The sequence below is a fragment of the Oryx dammah genome, unplaced genomic scaffold, assembly GCF_014754425.2.
Source record: "Oryx dammah isolate SB20612 unplaced genomic scaffold, SCBI_Odam_1.1 HiC_scaffold_19, whole genome shotgun sequence".
Taxonomy (NCBI): Eukaryota; Metazoa; Chordata; class Mammalia; order Artiodactyla; family Bovidae; genus Oryx; species Oryx dammah.
The window spans coordinates 72256590-72277709 of NW_024070203.1; the positions used below are offsets into that span (position 1 = coordinate 72256590).

At 32.1% G+C, this 21120-nt stretch overlaps 1 protein-coding gene across 50 annotated transcripts in view; it reads right to left on the reverse strand.

The window, feature by feature from the left end:
• The window catches only part of RIMS2 (regulating synaptic membrane exocytosis 2), a 592497-nt gene that overhangs the window by 170265 nt on the left and 401112 nt on the right, over window positions 1–21120 (reverse strand). For 3 of the 50 annotated variants that reach the window (XM_040261937.1, XM_040261952.1, XM_040261951.1), the window contains one exon: window positions 13310–13342. The exons of 43 other annotated variants lie outside the window; for them this stretch is intronic. In XM_040261937.1, the coding sequence (XP_040117871.1) occupies window positions 13310–13342 (33 nt within the window). Of the gene's footprint in view, window positions 1–13309; window positions 14006–21120 lie in introns of those variants that run through there. 4 more of the 50 variants (XM_040261949.1, XM_040261947.1, XM_040261935.1 and 1 more) reach the window with 4 other exon arrangements.

Below are 21120 nucleotides of genomic sequence, written 5' to 3' on the forward strand. Positions count from 1 at the left end.
TGCATATTCGGTAATAATGACTAATCATTTCATTGCAGATACTCACTTTCCCATCTATTATCAAGTAATATCTTGCTGAAATAGTCTCAAAAATACATTTTGGAAAAGGCTGGTTCATAAGTTTAGAAGGTAAATTTATCTAGTAATCATTGAGTCATATTCTTATATGTGATGACACTATGCTTATTTACAGAAGATATCTTAGTGGTTTGATATGATTTTGTAATTTGAGTACCCTAAAAAACTTAGTCATTATAATGTTCAATATCAAATCAAATATCAATATATTTTCAAATTATAACAAAAGTAGATTAAAAGGTTAACAAGACTATCAGTCTTCCTGGACAAACCCAATTCAACAAAAGTTTGCATATGTTTCTATTTCTTAAAAATTATTAAAGATATTACATTGTAATATTCAAATTGTCTCAAATTCTTGGTTATAAATTATTAAGTACACTAAGAAAATACTTCTTGTTTCAATGTCTTAATAATATAAGCCATCTAAGAAGCGTACATATTCTTAAACCAATAAACTAATTGTTGTGGTTACTTTTAACTTAAAAAGATTGTATTTGCCCCAAAAGTTAAAAAGTCATATTTATAACATTGGTATGGCAATTAAGTTTAAAAAGTTAAAGTTATAGGTGGATTTTGTAATCAGAGATGTATTGAATATGACCAGATTAACCAGCAGCAAGACAGTGGTTGCTTAGGTTTCTACACTTACAGTACCTTTTCAGTGATTTCTGTATGTAAGTGTTAGTTGCTCAGTAGTGCCTGACTCTTTGCGACCCCATAGACAGCAGCCCACCAGGCTCCTCTGTCCATGAGATTTTCCAGGCAAGGATACTGGAGTGGGTTGCCATTTCCTTCTCCAGGGGATCTTCCCAACCCAGGGATTGAACCCGGGTCTCCTGCACTGCAGGCAAATTCTTTACTGACTGAGCTACAAGGGAAGCCCAGTGATTTCTGTAGTGCAGTGCAAACAATAGTTTTAAGTTTGCTTTTCCAAGTGTGCATGCACACACACACAGCTGTTGGTGTCCCAAAGCAGCTTCACACATCATACTTCTTTGAAGTAAGGACACAAGTCTGGCAATAATGCAATTCATAATTAAGCTAAGTAGTGGTCAGAATATTGCAGGGCTGCTGACTCAGGGACCCATCATGTATTCTTAAATAAAATATTTAAATCTGGGGATCTTAACAGGGAAAACTCTTTTAAGTCCAACAGCAAAGCTCAAAGAAAGAAAAACCAAGAAAATAAATTAGAGAACCTATGATTACAACATCATAGAAGTCACTTTAGTGATGTCTGACTCTTTGTGACCCTACGAACTATAGCCTGCCAAGCTCCTCTGCCCATGGGATTCTCCAGGCAAGAATACTGGAGTGGGTTGCCATGCCCTTCTCCAGAGGATCTTCTGACCCAGGGATTGAACCTGCATCTCTTATGTCTCCTGCATTGGCAGGCAGGTTCTTTTTATTTTCGATTTTCAATTCATATTGTATTATGAGGCATTAAAATCTTGTTAGGAATAAATGAAATCAACAAGGAAGAAGCGAAGCAAAAAATGAAATACAAACAGAAACGAAGAAGGGCAGGCAGGTTCTTTACCACTAGCTCCACCTGAAAAACCCCATGGAAGTCAAAGACCATTTAAATACCAACAGTGTGGAAGAGGAACAACCAAACAAAAGCAGGTTACAGACAACAATGATGACAGTGATAGAAATAACATATTTCAAATGAACAAAGTTAAAAAGGCCAAATTCATGGACTCTCTAAATGCTGCAATTACTATTTAGGCATGTACCAAATTAAGAGCAATAAAAAAAGATATAATCAGTGCGTGCAGCTGTTTTCTCACTCTGAGGTAACAATGACACAAGAAAAAGCTCAGCTATTTGCATATTTATTTTCTAGATTCAGTAGGTAGACTATAAAAACAACTTACTGAAGTTTTTCAAAAGTCAGAGGAGTAAGAATAGAAATTGTTAAAATGACTCATGAGATAAATAAGAATGTGCAATATTTTGTCATGTTATAATTTTATTTTCAAAGGAGGTGTAATTCAAAAAGAAAGTATTCTCTTTAATTTTATTGAATATTTTAAGTACTTTTTCAATAATCTAGTAACAGAAAAAATACTTTTCAGATTGATAGTGATAAACTAGCTGTTGACAAAAAAATCCATGGTCATTTATATGAGTGTTTTCCAAAGTACCTTATGTATAAATATTAAAAGCAAGCTCCTTAAATTTTTGAACCTGAAATTTCACTTCCCAGGATCTTTCTTAAAGAAATAAATCAATGTACATACACCTTCATTGCACTATTATTTGATAATTTTAAAGACTGGGGAAAAGAAACTCCAAATGTTCAAAGTAGGGGAAAAAGTACATGCATTTATGGCCTGTCTACAGAATATTATACATTCACAAAAAATTATGTGAATAGTGTGTACATCCATTCACCTGTATAAATTACATAAAAGACATTATAAAATATTAAATGATGGATATTGTACTATTGTACTATATTACTATAGTTAGTAATTTTAAAAAACATACTCATAAAAATATATATGCACATAATTGATACAAAAGACAAAGAGATGGAGTGAAAAAGATTTAAGATTTACACATCAGTGTAGTTATCAGTTATCACTGGTTACCAGAAGTTAGTATAAGTGCTTTTGGCTTATTTGTGTTAATATATAGTTTATAAAGTATCCACAATGATCATACAATATACAGAAAAAAATAGTAGTAAAAACACACAAAATATAATATTTATGTGAACAAAGATAAATTATTCAGTTGAAAATATTTTGTCATGATTTGATAAAGTGTTTTGGAAATAAATATTAAATAATTTTTAAAATGCAAATGTGCAATCATTAATTATTTATCTTAGGGACATACACTCTTGTTAAATAAAAGTATGTCAGTGTACTGATTAAAAGTGGTACAAAATAAGAAATACTTCCAAATGTAATAAAGTGCACATCTTTCCAATTTTTATGTATATTAATACAAAAAATGATTTGGCATGTTCTCAAATTTTCCATGTTTTTTTCAAGTGTAGGACCTAAGAAACTGCAACAAAAACTTAAGTTCACTTTAAAATGATTTCTTCATAATCACGTCTGTAATGAATTTTCTCCTCTTTTAAATTAAAACAGTTATACTAGAGCCTCATAAAAGTACACTTTTATTAGCCAAATTATTTATTAAAATAAATATAATGCAGAGAATTAAATATTGGAACAAGTTAAACTGAGAAAAGATTTGGAAATAAATACTGTGAAAAAATTATAAATTATGTACAAACTATTCTGTACTAGTACTCGGGCAAATGGAAGCATTTTATTTTGAAGTATAAACAAACATAATCTTAACTATACAACTAAGACACATGAGTTTTAAGAAATAGTTATTTCCAAGTCAATCAATTTTGAGGATTTCTCTACTGTTGTCACTAGGAAATAACACATTTGCAATGAAAGAAAGTATGATTTGGTTTCGCTTATATTGCATTTACTTATAAAATGATATTGGCTCCTAGAAATGAAGGAAAACTGAACTTCATAAGTGCCTAAAAGTAGCATGTGGAATTAAATGAAACATAAGAATCCTAGAAACTTATACAACTGTTGTTCTACTGTGAGGTTCATAGTTATGGGCTATCGTCTCTTGAATTATGTTCTCAACTTTAAAGATCTGTGTTAGATATTTAGGCTACCTGTTACTCTGTGTATCTGTATGCTGTTTCTCTATTAACTGTCTACCATATTCATTAAATGATACTTCAGAGGAGATGCTAGACAAATTTCAAAGACTCCTTTCACTGTAGTCAAAAGAAACTGATATTCAAACCACTTTAGGACATATGTGATAAGGAGTGGTCTAGTGATCTCAGGAAATACAGTATGTCTATTTCCAACATCTAAATTCAGTGAACAGACTTACTGAGATTTTATTATTCAGAGGACTTGGATTTTAGCACCATTTTATATTTCAAAGTGTAAAATCAGGATGTACTTGGAATCAGGGTAGATCAGGGTTTTGACCATGGAGAGTTCAGTGAAGGTAATCACCACAGTGTTGATAAGGCTTGGAACTACCCAGATTTAGGGTAACGAGTATGTTTGTGTTATATGGGATTCAAGAAAATCTTAAAAACAGCACTAGTTTAAAAGGTAAGAGCCAAGGCTAGGGTTCAGGTCTTAATTTCTCAAGCCCTATAACTGTCAGCACTTCATTTCACCTTTCTGGGGATAAAGTTCACCATCTGTAAAATAAGTAATTTTGGATCAGATAGTCTTTACGATCCTTTCAGCTATATAACTCTCTGACTGGTTAATTCTGAAGTCAAATAATGTTTAAGTGCTTGTTCTTTTATATTGTAATACCTATTTCATCAATGTAGAAAATGTAAAGTGTTCTAAAAATTCTTGCTCTCTTTGCCCTGGCATTGCATTCATTAAAATTTCCTTTAATGAATGTGTGTGTGTGTGTGTGTGCACATAGCAGCAGGGAGAGGAATGAGATGAAAGAATAAAGGAGGGAAGGAGAAAGGCAAAAAGAGGGGGAGGGAGGGAGGCTGGGAAAGAGAGACAGAACTGAAAAGCTCATTAAACCAAAAATTTTGTACAGAAAAAAAAAAGATCATAAGGGCAATCCAATCTAGAAGCATCTTTCAGACTAGCTAAAATGTAACATTTTCTACAGTGTACACTGACATGTTTAGGGGGAAATGTTAGTAATCTAATAACTTAGTTACTTTAAACTTGTTAGTCAATTCCTTTATCTTTGAGAACACAAGATATATTTTAGAGGATAAACTAAATTTTAAAATGTAAGTCCCTCAAAGAAGGAATGTAATGATTATCATTACAATTGCTTTTAACAAAAAGTATAATAACCACTGATAAATGATAAAAACATGAGTCAGATTCATCAGGTTAATAAGGTATACCTTATATGTGTTAAGCACTTTGGAATGTTCTACTTTTCATTATAGCTAAAATCTACATTATAGATGAGATAATCCACAGGGTAGGAAAGTCATAACATTACCATGAGTATGTCTTATCTTCATCTTACCGTGTTTTGGTATGACATAATTATCATAGACCACACTGTGTCTGACATCTGGAGCCTAATTAACATATCCTTAAAATATACTTCAACTACATCCATTCACGTATATCGAAGGATAGCACAGAAGGCTTGAAAGAAGTATAATAAAGAAATTTAAATGCATCTTTACATTTGTTTGCTTAGAAACATATAGAAATTTAAATATACTTAGAAATACTGTGTTAATTTAAAAATCATAAACATAAAAATATCCATCATATAAAAACTGGGATAAGACCTATGCTGGAAAAGAGACCTATGTAATTTTTCTTATGTATATTAATTTGGAAATGAATAACACCTAAATCGATGTGCCCTTGATTGAATATTTAGATATGTAGATTTTAAATAGTGCCCATGCTTGGACATCAAGCTGTATTTCTTTCTCCAAAGGTGCTAATAATGATTATTATTGGTCAATGGTGCAAGAATGACTATACAGAGTAATGTCACACAGTATTCAAAGAAATGTATCTTAAATGCCTTCATGAATAGGGACATTTTATGAAATATTCCTATTTAGCACTGAGAAGAAAGAGAATTAAAGTTAGGTGAGATCACTCTCAGAAAGAATGAAGAGGCACCAGTAGAGATTAACATATGTTAGAGACTAAACTGAATTTCATTCAACTTTCCAAATTACACATGGGAATATCAGTTGCACAGAGGATCTTAAATAAAACTGCAAACTGGATCTGGTTGGTCTCCACTGACATTAGATTTCCCTTCCTGAACCCTCTTCCTGCTCTCTTCTTCCTAGACCACTAGCCTTGTTCTTTCATGTTGTTCTCTGGACAGTATCTCCCACCCCACCTCCTTTCATTCTCTACTTTGTCACCAATAAAGCCCCCATTTCCTGAGGCTGAAGACATGGACTCTGGCACCAAATCTGAATGCTTCCGCTTAAATTCCAGATTCAAATGATTAAGAGTAAGTTATTTAATAGATTTATACCTGAATTTTTCAGTTTATCTACTAGAAATAAAAATAGTACCTACAAAGCATGGGAAACTCAGTTATGAATTAAAATAACTTATACCACAGTGACTGATCACTGAGTCCTAGTTTTGCAACTATGCCAAGTCCAAACCCTCACAATCCCCTTGTCTGAGCTAGTTCTTATACTGGGTCTCTCAAGAGTAAAATCTGCAATATGTGGAATTAACTTCCTAGTCATCAGTTATTCATCACCATGGGACCCATCGAATCTAGTATAAAAACAATGGCTTTTTATATGATATGAGCATTTGTGCTTGTACAAGTGAGCCTTATATATTTGAGCTGTCAAGTCGGACTACCCAAATATAGAGTTTCTTACTGTCTCCAATACTGAGTCAAGTGCAACATTATTTGGTTACTGCTTGTTTCCTCTTATTTCCTGATGACTTTACTCAAAGAAATACTTCATTGAATACTGTAGTTAAGACGAGTCTGATATTGTCAAACTTAGGTCTCAAACGTTCCCTCAAAGATCATATTTGCCAAATTCAGTGATCACTCCTCAGCACCATTCTACTGGGCTCACTGCAGCACTTGGTGTTACTACACTATACTACACTATTCTTGATATTCTCTCCGTCAGTTTGGCTCCACATTTTTCTGATACTCTTGTTCACTCTTTCTCAGATGACTTTGTTAGCTCATCTTTTTCAGCCCGTCATTGACATAAATGCATTTCCTAAAGTGTTATTATAACTTTCTTTTTTATTCATACGTGAGTGATTTTGTCTAAATCCATAGTTTCGACCGTCACTTCAGTTATCAGTATTCCTCCCTTTAGTTCCTACCTTCCCTGTAACCCTCGGCTCACATTTTTGGTGTTTTCTAAATACACCTAAAACCCCCTTCAGCACCTAAAACACAGTTTGTCCAAAACAAGTTAAAGTTACTTCTCATGTCTGCTCTCCCTTTAGTTATCAAGACATGTCTAAATATCCAGACTCTACTTGCTGACTGCCTTGCTTGTACTTCATCTTTCTTGGTTAACTGATTATTGCATTAGATACAAAGCTTTAGTCCTTCCCAGCTCATCCACTGTAGTCATCTCTTCTCTCTGAAGTCATAGGTCAACCTGGTCCATTAACATGGCCTGTTTTGGGAGGGAACTTGTCTCTTAATTGCTTGAGATGTGTTAGATAAAGTAAAATTTTTGATTAGCATATATTTGGTAGTATTTGAGTAATATATTAAGATTCATTTTAATTTTGTATATTTGCAATAATTTAAAAAGTCAGATGTATGGAGGCATAATTTATAAAAATTAATACTCACACTATGTAGGTACAAAAGTATATGACATTTGATACATGTATATAGTCATGCAGCCTTGCCACAATCAAGCTACAGAGTGTATCTGTTACCCTAAAAAGTTCCCTGGTGTTGCTGTGTCATCAGTCCTTCCCCTGCCAGCCCAGATAACCACTGATCAGATTTCAGACTAAGCTTATAATTTCAGACTAACCTTACAATTTTTCTCCAGTAGTTTTTAGACTAAAATTTTATTTGATCAAGGCACAGAAAATGCAATATAACAATGCTTTTAAAAATAACAGTTAAAATTGTGTCTTCTAGAACTTGATACTTAATGTTCTGGCACAATTAAGTTCTTAACAATGACAGTGATACTCGGTACATGCTAGGAATTGTGCTAACAGCTTTACATGTGTTTTAATTGTGTACAGCAAGGAGACTGAACTAGTCAATTCTAAAGGAAATCAACCCTGAATATGCATTGGAAGGACTGATGCTGAAGCTGAAGCTCCAATACTTTGGCCACTTGATGTGAACAGCCGACTCACTGGAAAAGACCCTGATGCTGGGAAAGATTGAAGGCAGGAGGAGAAGGGGGTGACAACAGGGTGAGATGGTTGGATGGCATCACCGACTCAATGGGCATGAGTTTGAGCAAACTCAGGGAGATGGTGAAGGGCAGGGAGGCCTGGTGTGCTGCAGTTCACTGTCTCAAAGAGTCGGACATGACTTAGCAACTGAACAACAATTAGCACAGCAGTTTGTGGTAGGACTTTTTTTTTTTTTAGAAAATTTGTAAGGTGACTGATATTGGTCTGTTTTCTAAAACTTATAATCTGAAATATTTAGTCATGAAATGACTCTCTCTTTCAGCACACCACTCTCAGCTCTTGTTTAATTCTTTTCTCTTTTCCCAATGTTCTCCCTTTAAAAAATCCCCTTTTTCTTCTCTAGCTACATCTCCTCTTGGCTAATTTCCTTTTTTGGCAATGCTTCTTCAGGCTATTTCCCTACGAGCCAACCTCAGACTGTGATATGGTAATTTTTAATCTGTAATCTTCTTTTGAGAGATTCCTCTGGTTCTCATTCCTATGCTTTGAATTGGCCTATCAACCTCTTTTACATTCAGCATGACCTTAACACCTATGACTAGGTTCTTCCTGCCAGCTGGGTCACATAATTGATTAATCCAGTTGTTGTTGCTGTTCAGTTGTTAAGTCACGTCTGACTCTTTGAGACCCCTTGGACTGCAGCACACCAGGCTTCCCTGTCCATCACCAACTCCTGGAGTGTGCTCAAATTCAGGTCCATTGAGTTGGTGATGCTAACCATCTCCAATATTTCTATTTATTGTCATTTTGCTGTCCATTAAACTTTGGCTTTCCCATGATCAGTTCCCTTCCTCATCCCTCCCCTCATTTCCCATACCCTAGCCCTCAACATTTCAAGCAGACTGATAAAAGAAACTATTATCTGTCAAGTAGCATGCTTCTTTCCAGTTAAACTATAACCTAATTTACATTCCCTTGGGAATTATCTCTTAATATATTCATGCTAACTTATTCTCTTTTATATGAAATCTATTTACTGCTCATAACAATCCATTTATATTACAATATTTTTACAGACATTAAACATACAACTTTAAATAAGCAAAGAGGAAGAAAGTTATCTGAATATATGCCTTTTTTCAAAGGTCAAAATTTATGAAAATTTTAAGGCTTTTGGTTTATACTGAAAAAAACTGCTTTTTAGGAAGATTATATTAAACTATGCTACCACTCTTTTACCACACTCTCCCTAGTGGTTATGAAAGAAATAAAACATTCTTATATATTTATTGATCAATGAATTTCCTGTTTAGTAAAATTTCTGTGTATGTCTTTTGCCCATTTTTCTATTAGAGCTTTTTGGAATATACAATTTATATTACAATTGATACTATTTGTTTCAAAGTGATTCAGATGTTAAGGCTCTTAATACTGAGTTGCTGCAAATATGTTTCACAATTTGTTGTCTGCCTTTTATTTGTTTATGCTGATTTTGATATTTTGAAGTTAATACCTGACACATTTTAGTCAGATCTCTCTTTTTAAATTTTTTCATTGCTTTTATTCTTAGAAAGCATTCTCCCCTCCAGAGAGAAACTCTTTATGCTTTCATCAAACATAATTAACTCCTTAATCACATGCAGTTCATTTTGCTTAATAGGAGGTATAAGCAAGCAGCCCAAAGTCACATCTCTATTGAGTGACAGACTTGGGTTAGAATTCAGACCTATATGAGTTCGATGTTCTTGCTGTTTCAATCCAACTCTCTTGCCTCAGAAATTATAAACTTCATTTCTGGTATAGCAGTCCTGATGTGCAAGTTTTTATGACAACAAGCTCCTAAAGTGGTAGCCATAAACTAGTAATAAGACATCTGCAATGAATATAACAAAAAGAATTAATGCTATCATTCTATCATATCATAGAAAGAATGTCTACACATCAAAATGCATGGGATTCAATACAGTTGATCTAAAATAAAAAGTGCTTTTTAATATGTTATATAATAACAAAATAACAGTTTCATTTATATAGTACTTACTTTGTAACAGACAGTTTTTAGGTGCTTTACATAGCATATATTAACTAATTTCATCATTATTAAAGCACTTTGACACAGTAATGTTATTATCTCCATTTTATAGGTGAGGTATCTGATAGCAACTTTCTCAGGATCACACATCAAATAAGTGGTGAAACTGATCAGGCAGTCTAGTACCACAGTCTTTGCTCTAACACTGCTTCTCAGACTATTTCTTAAAGGAACACTATTTCCCCCAGTATCAATATTTTTATGAAAGAGAATTAAAGTGAGCAAAATTTACTGGTCTAGGCAAAATTGAATATCATAGTCAACAGTGCATGAAAACTATTTTGAAAATTTAGCAGTAACATCTTACAATCAGGATTAAGTTCTAAACTTAAAAACAATGCATTCTAACACCCCATTTAAAATATGAAACAGTTGAAACCCAAAGACATTAAATTATGTGTCTGTAATCACAGCTTACTAGCAAGAATAAGACTAAAACTAGATCTCTTGTCTTCTATCTAATAATCTTTCCAGTTTCTTCCACACCACCCACACAAGGAAGAAATGTTCAAGATCATGTTTATCCCATGTTTGGGTATTTTTGTTTCAAGCTCCAAGAACTTTCCTAACTCTATTACCTTATAGTTGAATATTTATAGGCTTTAAGGAACTAAGTCTAAGTATTATACTCTATCAGTAGTAGTTTTCATACATGATGTGATGTTTTTATATATGTCCATATACATATATTTCATCTAAGACTTTTTGGTTAAAAATCATAATGCTGCTGCTGCTAAGTCGCTTCAGCTGTGTCTGACTCTGTGCGACCCCATAGATGGTAGCCCACCAGGCTCCCCATCCCTGGGATTCTCCAGGCAAGAACACAGGAGTGGGTTGCCATTTCCTTCCTCAATGCCGGAAAGTGAAAAGTGAAAATGAAGTCGCTAGTCGTGTCCGACCCTTAGCAACCCCATGGACTGCAGCCTACCAGGCTCCTCCGCCCATGGGATTTTCCAGTCAAGAGTACTGGAGTGGGGTGCCATTGCCTTCTCCGAAAAATCACAATATTGGTTAATAAAATGTTAAGCTTAAACTTACATAAAATATTTCTCACAGTTCCTGTGTCTCTCATAACATCTGAGCTATCTAACACAGTACTGAAACAGAGTTGACGTCTTGTGCCTCATTATGAACTGAGTGATTTACATTTTCTGCAAAATTTCATTGTAGTAACTAGAGTTACGTTTTCCCATGACTAATCAATCTCATAAAAAATTTTTTTTCCCATGCCATGTGGCTTTCATGATCTTAGGTCCTCCACTAGGGACTGACCTTGTGCCCTTGTCAGTCAAAGTGCAGTCTTAACTACTGGACTGCCAGGGAACTCCCCATGAGTGAGCAACCTTGAGTGCCTGTGTCTTAGATTTTTGTTAATAATATTATGTCCATTAAATACAGAATGTAACCAAAAACAGAAAATATCTACAAAATGGATAAAATATGTAAAAAAAAAAGATTGGTAATAAATTGAAAACTTGGGGAAATTTCAAAAACAGTTTATATGTACATTTAGATGTAAACACATATACACTTATGTCAAACTTCCCCTACAATGAATGTTACTTCTCAACCATTTTAGGATACAACACAAGTAGAACAAAATGTCAAATGTAACCTCATAGCACTGAAAATATGGTACATATGCCAAGCAAACATAATAAGAATTGAAGAGCAAATTTGAAATAATACATACCAATGAACAATATTCCAGAATAATCAGATAAACAAAACAAAAAAGGAACCATTTTCATGCTAAGAATACTATAATTGAAATCATTTAGCTCAGACTTCTCTCCAGAGCTCCAGACCCATATATCCAAACACAGATATTAGATGAATATTCCAGAGAAACCTCAAACTAACCCATCCCCAAACTGAACTCTTTATTTTGCACCCTAAATTTTTGTTCAATTCATATTCCCTATAACATAAACTGTACCATCACCTATCCAAAGATTACTCTTAGTTTTTTCTTTTCCTTACAATAATAATGTCCAATTGATAAATAAGTCTTACAGATTCTACATCTTTAAATAACTTCTAATGAATCAACTGCCTCTACTGATACCTTAATTCAGCCAATTTTGATCTCTCAACTGATTTATGCAGTATCCTTACAAATGGTATTTCTGCTTATATAGTTCCAGTCCACTTTTTACCAAGCTTCCAGGTAGTCTTTCTAGAAGCCAATATCTGATTGTGTCCCTCTCTTGCTTTATATGCTGTAATAACTTACACAAACTTCAGAAACCCTCCCTGCTTACTTTTGTTTAAACAAATCTGAAGCCATTCTGCCATATTGTTTCTTCTGCCTGATATATTCTGTACACATTAAGGTCAACATATTCCTAGCTTTCAATATTCAACTCAAGGATCATTGCTTCCATGAAGCCTTTCTTGAACTAATACCCACACTTCTCAGGGGGAAATGGTAACACTATCCTTTGTGATTCCACTGTAGTCTACATATACATATAAATTATATGTATATATTTCTTATGGCACCTATACTATTGTGCTTGTTTTTTAGACTCACACTAGAAAAAGTCCACAAGGAAAGGGGCTATTTTGTGTGCCCTGTGATTTCCAGCACCTAGAACAGTAGCACACAACGAGTACTCGATAAATGAGTGTTGAATAAATGTTCACTTCTTTCATGAACCTTCGTCTGGCCATCTATTCGAATCAAATTTTATTTGACTTTATACCTTTGTAGAACATATTGTTGAGTCATCCATTTTAGCATATCAACATAGCATGTTACCCACATATTTTAACTCCTCTGTGATACTGGCAGCTTGTTTAGGGCATGGGTTAGGTCTTGAATAATTTTCCATGTTCTAACACACTGCTGAACTCAAGACAGAAATAAAATACTTTTAGAATTATGTATTAAAAAGTTAAAAATAAGTTTTAAGCCTAAAACAAACTGAAGTATGATTAATTTGTTAATTTAACCTACCTGACTATACATAAACACACATATATTTGAATCTGGAGTTAGTTAGCCAGTTATGGAAAAAATGTATATATATACTTCTATGACATAAAATTAATCATTTTATTTTTATTCGTCTAATTGGAGCAGTTGCTGCTAAAAGTTGAATATACAACTACCTAAAATAAAAATGCCTGCAGAGTTAACATTTTGTTAATATAGGAAAAGAATGAAAAATTAGAAAATAAGTAAAATATAGTAAAAAAAAATTTCTAAGACAAGTTAGATAAATGAAAAATAACAAAGAAAACAGTAGAAGAGACAGACCTGCATGTCTTCTCCTTGTGGCGTCCACTTCTTCTGTGATCACATCGTGTAATGGACAGACATAGACAAAGGAGATGGGTGTGAGTGGATGTGCTCGAAAGGTAAAAAGTGACACTGAAGGAAAGGGCCTCAAATCATTTTGAGAAAGAATCCTGTGCACAGTTGTAGGGAAAATATAATCAAATACATACCATATTAAAAGAAAAAAAATACAGCAGAACTGATGGTGAACTGGTTAAGCTACTATGGATTAGCAGAATTAGAAAAGTAAAGTTAGTATAGAAATAAAGAGGATTCAAATGTTCACAATTATTTATGGACAGCCAATCCTGAACAGTGATGCTGAAGAAAGATATCATTAGTAAAAACAACAGTACTTGTAAGACCATATTGTTTAAGACATTACTAAGGCCATTTCAGATCTCTGAAAATGCTTTTAGAATTTTTAGTTATCATTGAAAGGAAATGATTTAATTGAATAATCTTCAAAAAGAGCAATAAAAATAGTTTATTTCTATGCCCTTCAAGTTTCCTTAATTTGTCAGTACATATTTGAAAATAAAGTATGATCATTAGGCCAATAATCCACAATATTTCAGTACAACAACATATTATAAAAATATCCTAGAGTAACAATTATAATAAAACTCATTATAAAAGACTAGCTGAAATAAAAGGCTTTATTTAAATGTTAATAATTCTACTTAATATTCAATTAAGATAAATTTTCTTTGATCATATTCCCTTATAAGGCTTATTTATTCAGAAAATTCTTACAGACATCACAGAACAGATCATTGATGTTCGCATAGAAATTTGCCCATTCAAATCCAACACCTCCTATAGCAAATATGGCACGTGTTTAGGAAACACTTCTTTATCCATTGATAGTGGAAAAGTTCAGAAGACATTTTATACAGTGTTGAAGCAGGAAAATATATGGTAAACTGAGCATTCTAAGAAAAATTTTTTTCAAAGATATTAAAGAGTTAGTATGACTGATACAGATAAACATTGTAACACAAAATCAAAATGGCCTATCTTAATTACTTTCTTAGCTTCAAATCAGGTGATACAAATTCTTAAATCAAAATACCACACTCATTTCTGCAATACTTGTATCATGGTTTTTGAGTGATTTATAGAAAAACATGCTTTATCAAAATATATTTGGAATATTGATATACTGAAATTATAACTCTTTAGAGAAAGCATTCCTATAACAAATTTATCTCTTTCTGAATAGTGAGAAAATGAAAATTTTCCACTAGGAAAGAAGTACTGAAGTAACCAAAGCTTTACATTTTAAGAGAGAAGAGAAATTCTGGTATGAATTCTAGAGATCTGAAAAAAAATTATACATTTTGAAATGTAAATGTCATTTTGATTATTATGCAAGTACACTTTTGACCCAATCAAAAATAGACAGTAAATCTCATCACAATTATAATACAAACTAGACTTTGCCAATAGGATCGACCACTAGAAAAGTATTATCCTCTGAAATACACTCATAAATTAACATGCTATATACCATATTTTCTTTTGCATCCCAGTCCACCCATTTCTCAAAGTAGATAAAATAGGAAAATATGAGCTATATTAGTACAATAGGTTAATGCTGAGATATATTAATATCATATTTTGCATCATTTCCTATAGTAAAAACTTCCCTACATACATATTTACCACACTACTAAAGCAGCTTCCACACACGTTAAATTAGTATGAATTGGACAAAATAACCACCTAAGTATATTCCACCTCTAAGAAAATATTTTATTTTTTTGCAGAAAACATAAAAGCAACATAAATCAGTGGAGCTTCTTTTGGTACCTAGCATTTTCCTGTATTTGGAGTATTTTATAATGGCATTAAAGCAATATTTCTCATGTTGTATGGATTGAAAACATTAAAAATTCTTTCTAACCCATTTATTAATTTATTATAGAGAATAACTGAAGCACACAGACTTTGAGTGACTTACCCAAGGTCATAAAAAAAGCTCAAGGCCACAACCAGAAATAGAACACAGGTCTCCTGATTATAGATCAATTTTCTTTCTACTAGATGCTATATGACCCAATAAAAACATGTGAAATAAAAAGTCAATTAAGAAAAAATAAACTTTTTTCATGGTAACACCTGAACTGGATATTTTATTATATAGTATTAACTAGACGCTTTAAAAAAGAGGTACATGGTACAACTAACTATGCAAGTAATTCACCAATGCTTTTTACTCTTGTGAAGAATATGGTAATACTTAGTACCAACAATTTAATTGTTTTGAGAAAATACTATAAAATTTATACTGTAGAAAAGGATGAAAATGAAAGATTTTAACAATGACCTCACTATGAACTGAAAGTGCCTATTAAATCATTTTTCCATTACTTACGTCAACATGATCACTTAATAAACAGATCTTAATCTTACATAAAAATCACTTAACGTTTATTAGAAGACCGAATATCAATTTAAATCATAAAATTTCAATGAATAGCTTTTCAGTTATACTGAATATATTTTTTACATGTTTGGCTTTCCTGTCTTCTTTGTGGTTATAGCTTTAATTATATACTGTTTGTATTAGAATATCCACTTTTGAAAAGAGAAGCTTATACTCTATATCCTTTAAACAGCTGTGTCATATTTCAATGGCAATAGCTATAAAAGCTTATTTCACATATATTATTATAATAAATTACAGGCTTTCATGAACCTTGAAGAAGCTAAAAGTACTCCCTTCACTTTTCCTCTCTCTCTACTTTTCCTTTAATCCTTACTTTGTGACAAACATTCTACCTTCAGTGCTGTTAATGGCAATTCTAATCAGAAATCTTTCTAACATGTCATTTAACCAATAACCAGTTAGAGAGATTAAAGACAGTAAAAGTATACCCTCTCTTAGGGATCTATTACTGTTACACTATAGCTGGTTGTGATTAAATAGATAGATCTATATAGATATAGGTAAAATATACACTTACAGCCTTAAGACTTTAAGTGTATATTAGAACTTGCATGTGATTAAAAGTTAATAATAAGTATGAGGGCTTTTCCTGGAGGAGGAAATGGCAACCCACTCCAGTATTTTTGCTGGAAAATTCTATGAATACCAGAGCCTGGGGGGCTATAGTCCACAGGGTTGCAAAGAGGCAGAAGTGGTGACAAAGCATGCATGCAGGAGGGTTTTTTAAAGGTCATAGGAGCCTTAGAATGTTTCCTTTCAGGGAAGGAGAGATATTTTTCAAAATAAAGCCTAAGCAAAGCATCTACTTCGTAGGTATCTCAACAATATAAAGATCAGGGAAGATCTAGAATAAAAAATCAAAATGTTTATCAAAGTTTACAGATTTCAAATTAAAATTTCCCTACTGTGACAAAAGTCTTGTTGAAAAGCTCCTCAATCTAAGTAATTCAAATTTATTTTTTAAACTAGTTATTACTTTCCATAATTTTGCAACAACCTTCAGATTATTGAATATTTATAAAAATTTCTACCTACCTATTGGAATAAGTGAAGCATGATCTTTTGAAATATTAACATATTTTAAAAGTTAACAAAAATATTTATCTTTTAAATGTCTTATTTCTTATTCCTAGCTGTGCCAGTTTTTTTCTGATTCTATCCTTAGAGTCTTACTTGTAATGCAATTTTAAATGCAGAAGAAAAACATGCTTAAGGTACTTACTGAAGGAGTTTAAAATAATTGATTTCCAAACTACAGCATGCTACTTATCATAAAAAAAGAAAGTCACCTAAGTACAGGCTTGGCCTTATAAATTTATCTGTATGTTTAATGAAAATGGAACCAACTTTAAATGAGCAAGTAAACTCATAAGTCATGAAATCTCACATTATTCCAGGAGAATATCCTTGTTAACAATGCTGTATTTACATCTGAAGGTATCAGCAGTACTTAATTCTAAAATTCCCATCAGTTGATTTGCTTTCTATAAAATATCTACTTAAGTTTGTTTTATATCACATTCTCCTGCCAAAATATATTCATTTGAAAACAATCCAGAAATAATTAGAAATTACCAACCTGTTAATACTAACCAAGAATACAACCTTGATTCTTTTTCCCAGATAAGATGGATTAGACTAGCATCTAATTAAAGAAGACTAAAATATTGATTTAGTCTGAAATATATTGTTTCTACTTTTAAGAAAGGTTAGAGTATTCAAGAATGAAAGAAAACAAAAGCACAAATATCAAAATAATCAAGGAAAATTTTTAAGTATGAAATTCACTAATATAACACACTTTTGAATATTTAGTTTGCCTCATGATAAATTTTATACATAACTCCAAAGGTTGAACTGAGTAAAAAAAATCCTTGCCTTCACCACAGTTGCAGATCTATAAAAAATACAATATGGAAACTCTATTTTGGAAAAAATTAAAGGTTAATACATTAAATCATATAATGCTAAAACTAGGGGCTTATAAAAAAAACTTACAGCAAGTAGTAAAACATAACTTGTTACTTTGAATATTCTCAATTTCCAAAAAATTGTATAATCATACAGTCACCCAGGAAAGTGCTTCATTGCCCTCACTTTTCCAGAAAATCATAAGCACTTATTTCCAGATAAGATACAGCAAGGTAAGTAGCACCGTCAAATTTCACAGTAAATATACAAAAAGTAGCTAAGTCAATTGTAGATTTTCCTAGCTACAGCATACCTTCCACTTAGAAAAAGACAAATCAAAGTGGACAATCTTTTTTTATAGATAGTTATCAATCGTCACATATATCAGAAATCATTTATAATTACATCTCAAAGTATCATAGATTCTGAACTATTTAAGTCCAAGAGTTTTTTATTCTGGAGAAAGAGAAATTTTATCAGTCTAAAACATTCATTTAGTATAACTGAAGTTAGCCTTTGAACCAGACTACTTTTGAGTTTAAGTAAAATATGAGATAAAATATTTTATGCAAAACTATGCTCTTTTGCCATATACTATGCTAATTACTAGAAGAACAGATAACTCACAAAGTGAAAATAATAAATTTCAACAGATTAACTTTGTTTTCATCATTTAAAAACAGTACATTATTGTAGGCATAGTATTCTAGTCTAGAATTGGATTATCGAGAAAATAAGCAACAGAGTTTACATGCTTGCATGTCCTTGATTAGCATTAAGAATGGTTTGTTAACTTTACGGCCTACCCAAAATGTATGGCGCATTCTACATGAAGAAGATATTTAATGATTTTACTCTGAAGATTAAACATAAAACCTGGGTTTTAAAATCATTTATAAAATTCTTGAATTTTATGATCACATTAAAGATACTAATACGATAAACATCATTATCTTTCCCAGGGATTTTCATCTATCTTGCTATTAGTTAAGTTAGAAATACTGAAAATAAATCACCCATTTGCTGATAATTCTCTCAGAACAACCTAGTTCAGAGTTGTATTTTTCTTAAAAGAAGCAGATACTAATCCATATTACATAAAGTTCATCTAAGTTTTGTTAACCCATTTTCTAGTCTACATCATGCCATTTAGCACTCCAGTTCCATAGTCATATTTAAAATAAAAATTTCAAGCAGTGTTTTAATTGTTAGTATACATCCTTAAAATGAAAAATTCCTAGTGTTGTTCTTGTATAAATTTTCGTAAGAGAGCAAAAGAAAAAGATAACAATTAATGTGATTAATACATAGCCAACAATGCATCTCAGGTTTGGGTTCAAGCCTTTACAAATTTTTTCTAATGCTACAAGTTTACTACAAAAATCCTTTGATTAAAAAACTTTGACTATTAATGGAAGATGATCTCATATTTTAATGAATAAAAATTATATATTAAACACTGATCATAATTACTACCATAATTAATATGGTAGATATATTTAAGTATAAAATAAAGAATGAATCCAAAGAGGTCTTCTGTGAAGTCCAACTCATAAACAGGCTGTTGAAATGCAATTAGGCCCATCTGATAATCAGCTCACTGTTTTCCACCCATTCTATCATTAAAAAATTCTCAACATATTCTACCTTTCTTTTAGAAACAAAAATATTTATTAACAATAGAGTTTAACATAGTATTTATTGCCTTAGCATACTGCATACTTACCCATGACATTTAGGGTTTGAATTCCCAGGAATTTTCCAGTATATAAGAAAATGCACAATTGCCAAGGTAGGAAAATCTATAAACATTTTAAACCATTACATTAAGGCACTCTAACTACATTAATTTTTCTCTATTGCATACATAGCTTATACTTAATCAGAAGGCTTAAGTAATGAAAATATATACAATATATGAGAATACACAAATTAAAAATATCTAAAGGAAATTAAGATTTCCTTTAAATTTCACAAATGGAATCTAATTAAGAAATTTCATTTATGAGGCTTATAAATATATTTGGCCAAATACTGAATCTTTTCATGATTTTAATATTCAATGTAATTTATTTACATAGATAATATATGGCCACAAGGGTATTCATGTCATCAGACATGATGGCAAGGAAGAAAAATAAATAATAGTTTATGACCAAGGATAATCATATCACACAACACAAGGAGATATTTTTACACTAATAATTTTTGTTAAAAAATCATAACAAAATCATAACATAAAACCAATTTTATACTTTATTTTTTAAAGTCTTCAGAAATATATTAAGCTACTTGTTATTTTCCAAATAAACTGATTATTTACATATTTATTTTAAATTGAAGGATAATGATTTACAATACTGTGTTGGTTTCTGCCATATATCAACATTTTGGTGATTCTTAGATGAAACAAGTGATTCTTAATTAAAGATTTGAAAAAGACTGCAAGATATTTTTCTTACAACTTTATGAATATATTTAAATTCCCAATATGATTTCAGTTTTTTTTTTTAATTTTTAGAATTAAATTGTTTCACTAACAGGGAATTCACAGATTAACTGTTTTGCACAAAGGCATTTTTTCCTTATGGGCTTTCCGGGTGGCTCAGTGGTAAAGTACCTGCCTGCCAATGCAGATATGCAGGAGACAAGGATTCCATCCTTGGGTTGGGAAGATCCCCTGGAGGAGGAAATGGCAACTCCCTTTGTATTCTTGCCTAAAAAATTCCATGGACAGAAGAGCTTGGTGGGCTACAGTCCCTGCAGTCACAAAGAGTCAGACACGACTGAGTGAGCACACAGCACACGTTTTTTTCCTTGCTCGCCAGACTTATGTAACACAATACTTCTCAAAACATCCTCTTCTCTTTAATAGCACTGTCACAATTATAACAACGAAATCTTTAGTATAATTAGTTTTAACTTATATATTATTGCCAGAATGTAAGCTCTATGAGGGCAATTGCTGCATCTCTCGTCTACCCCAGGAACTGAGTACTTACCATAACGTCAGGCACACAACAGCATAGCAATGAATACTTGTTAATAAATTAGTTTAATTTATATATTGAAATTTTATTTTAAGCCACATCTGTGGCTTGCAGGATCTTAGTTCCCTAACAGGGATGGAACCCAGACCCCCTGCGGAGTGAGTAAAAGTGCAAGTGTGGAGTCCTAAACACTGGGCCACCAGGAAAGTCCCTGTATTGACATATTTTAAACTATAGGTTTCAGAGATTTAACATGAACTGAATTTCTGCATAAAAATACATTAACCTTGTTACTATAAACATAATTTTTAAAGATGATAGTATTATGAAAAACCATTAGCATTCTTAAAATTTGAATGAAATTTTCATTGTACTCTCATCCAATTACTGATTAAAAGTAGTATTGATTATTCAGTTGACTTGTCTCTGCACTT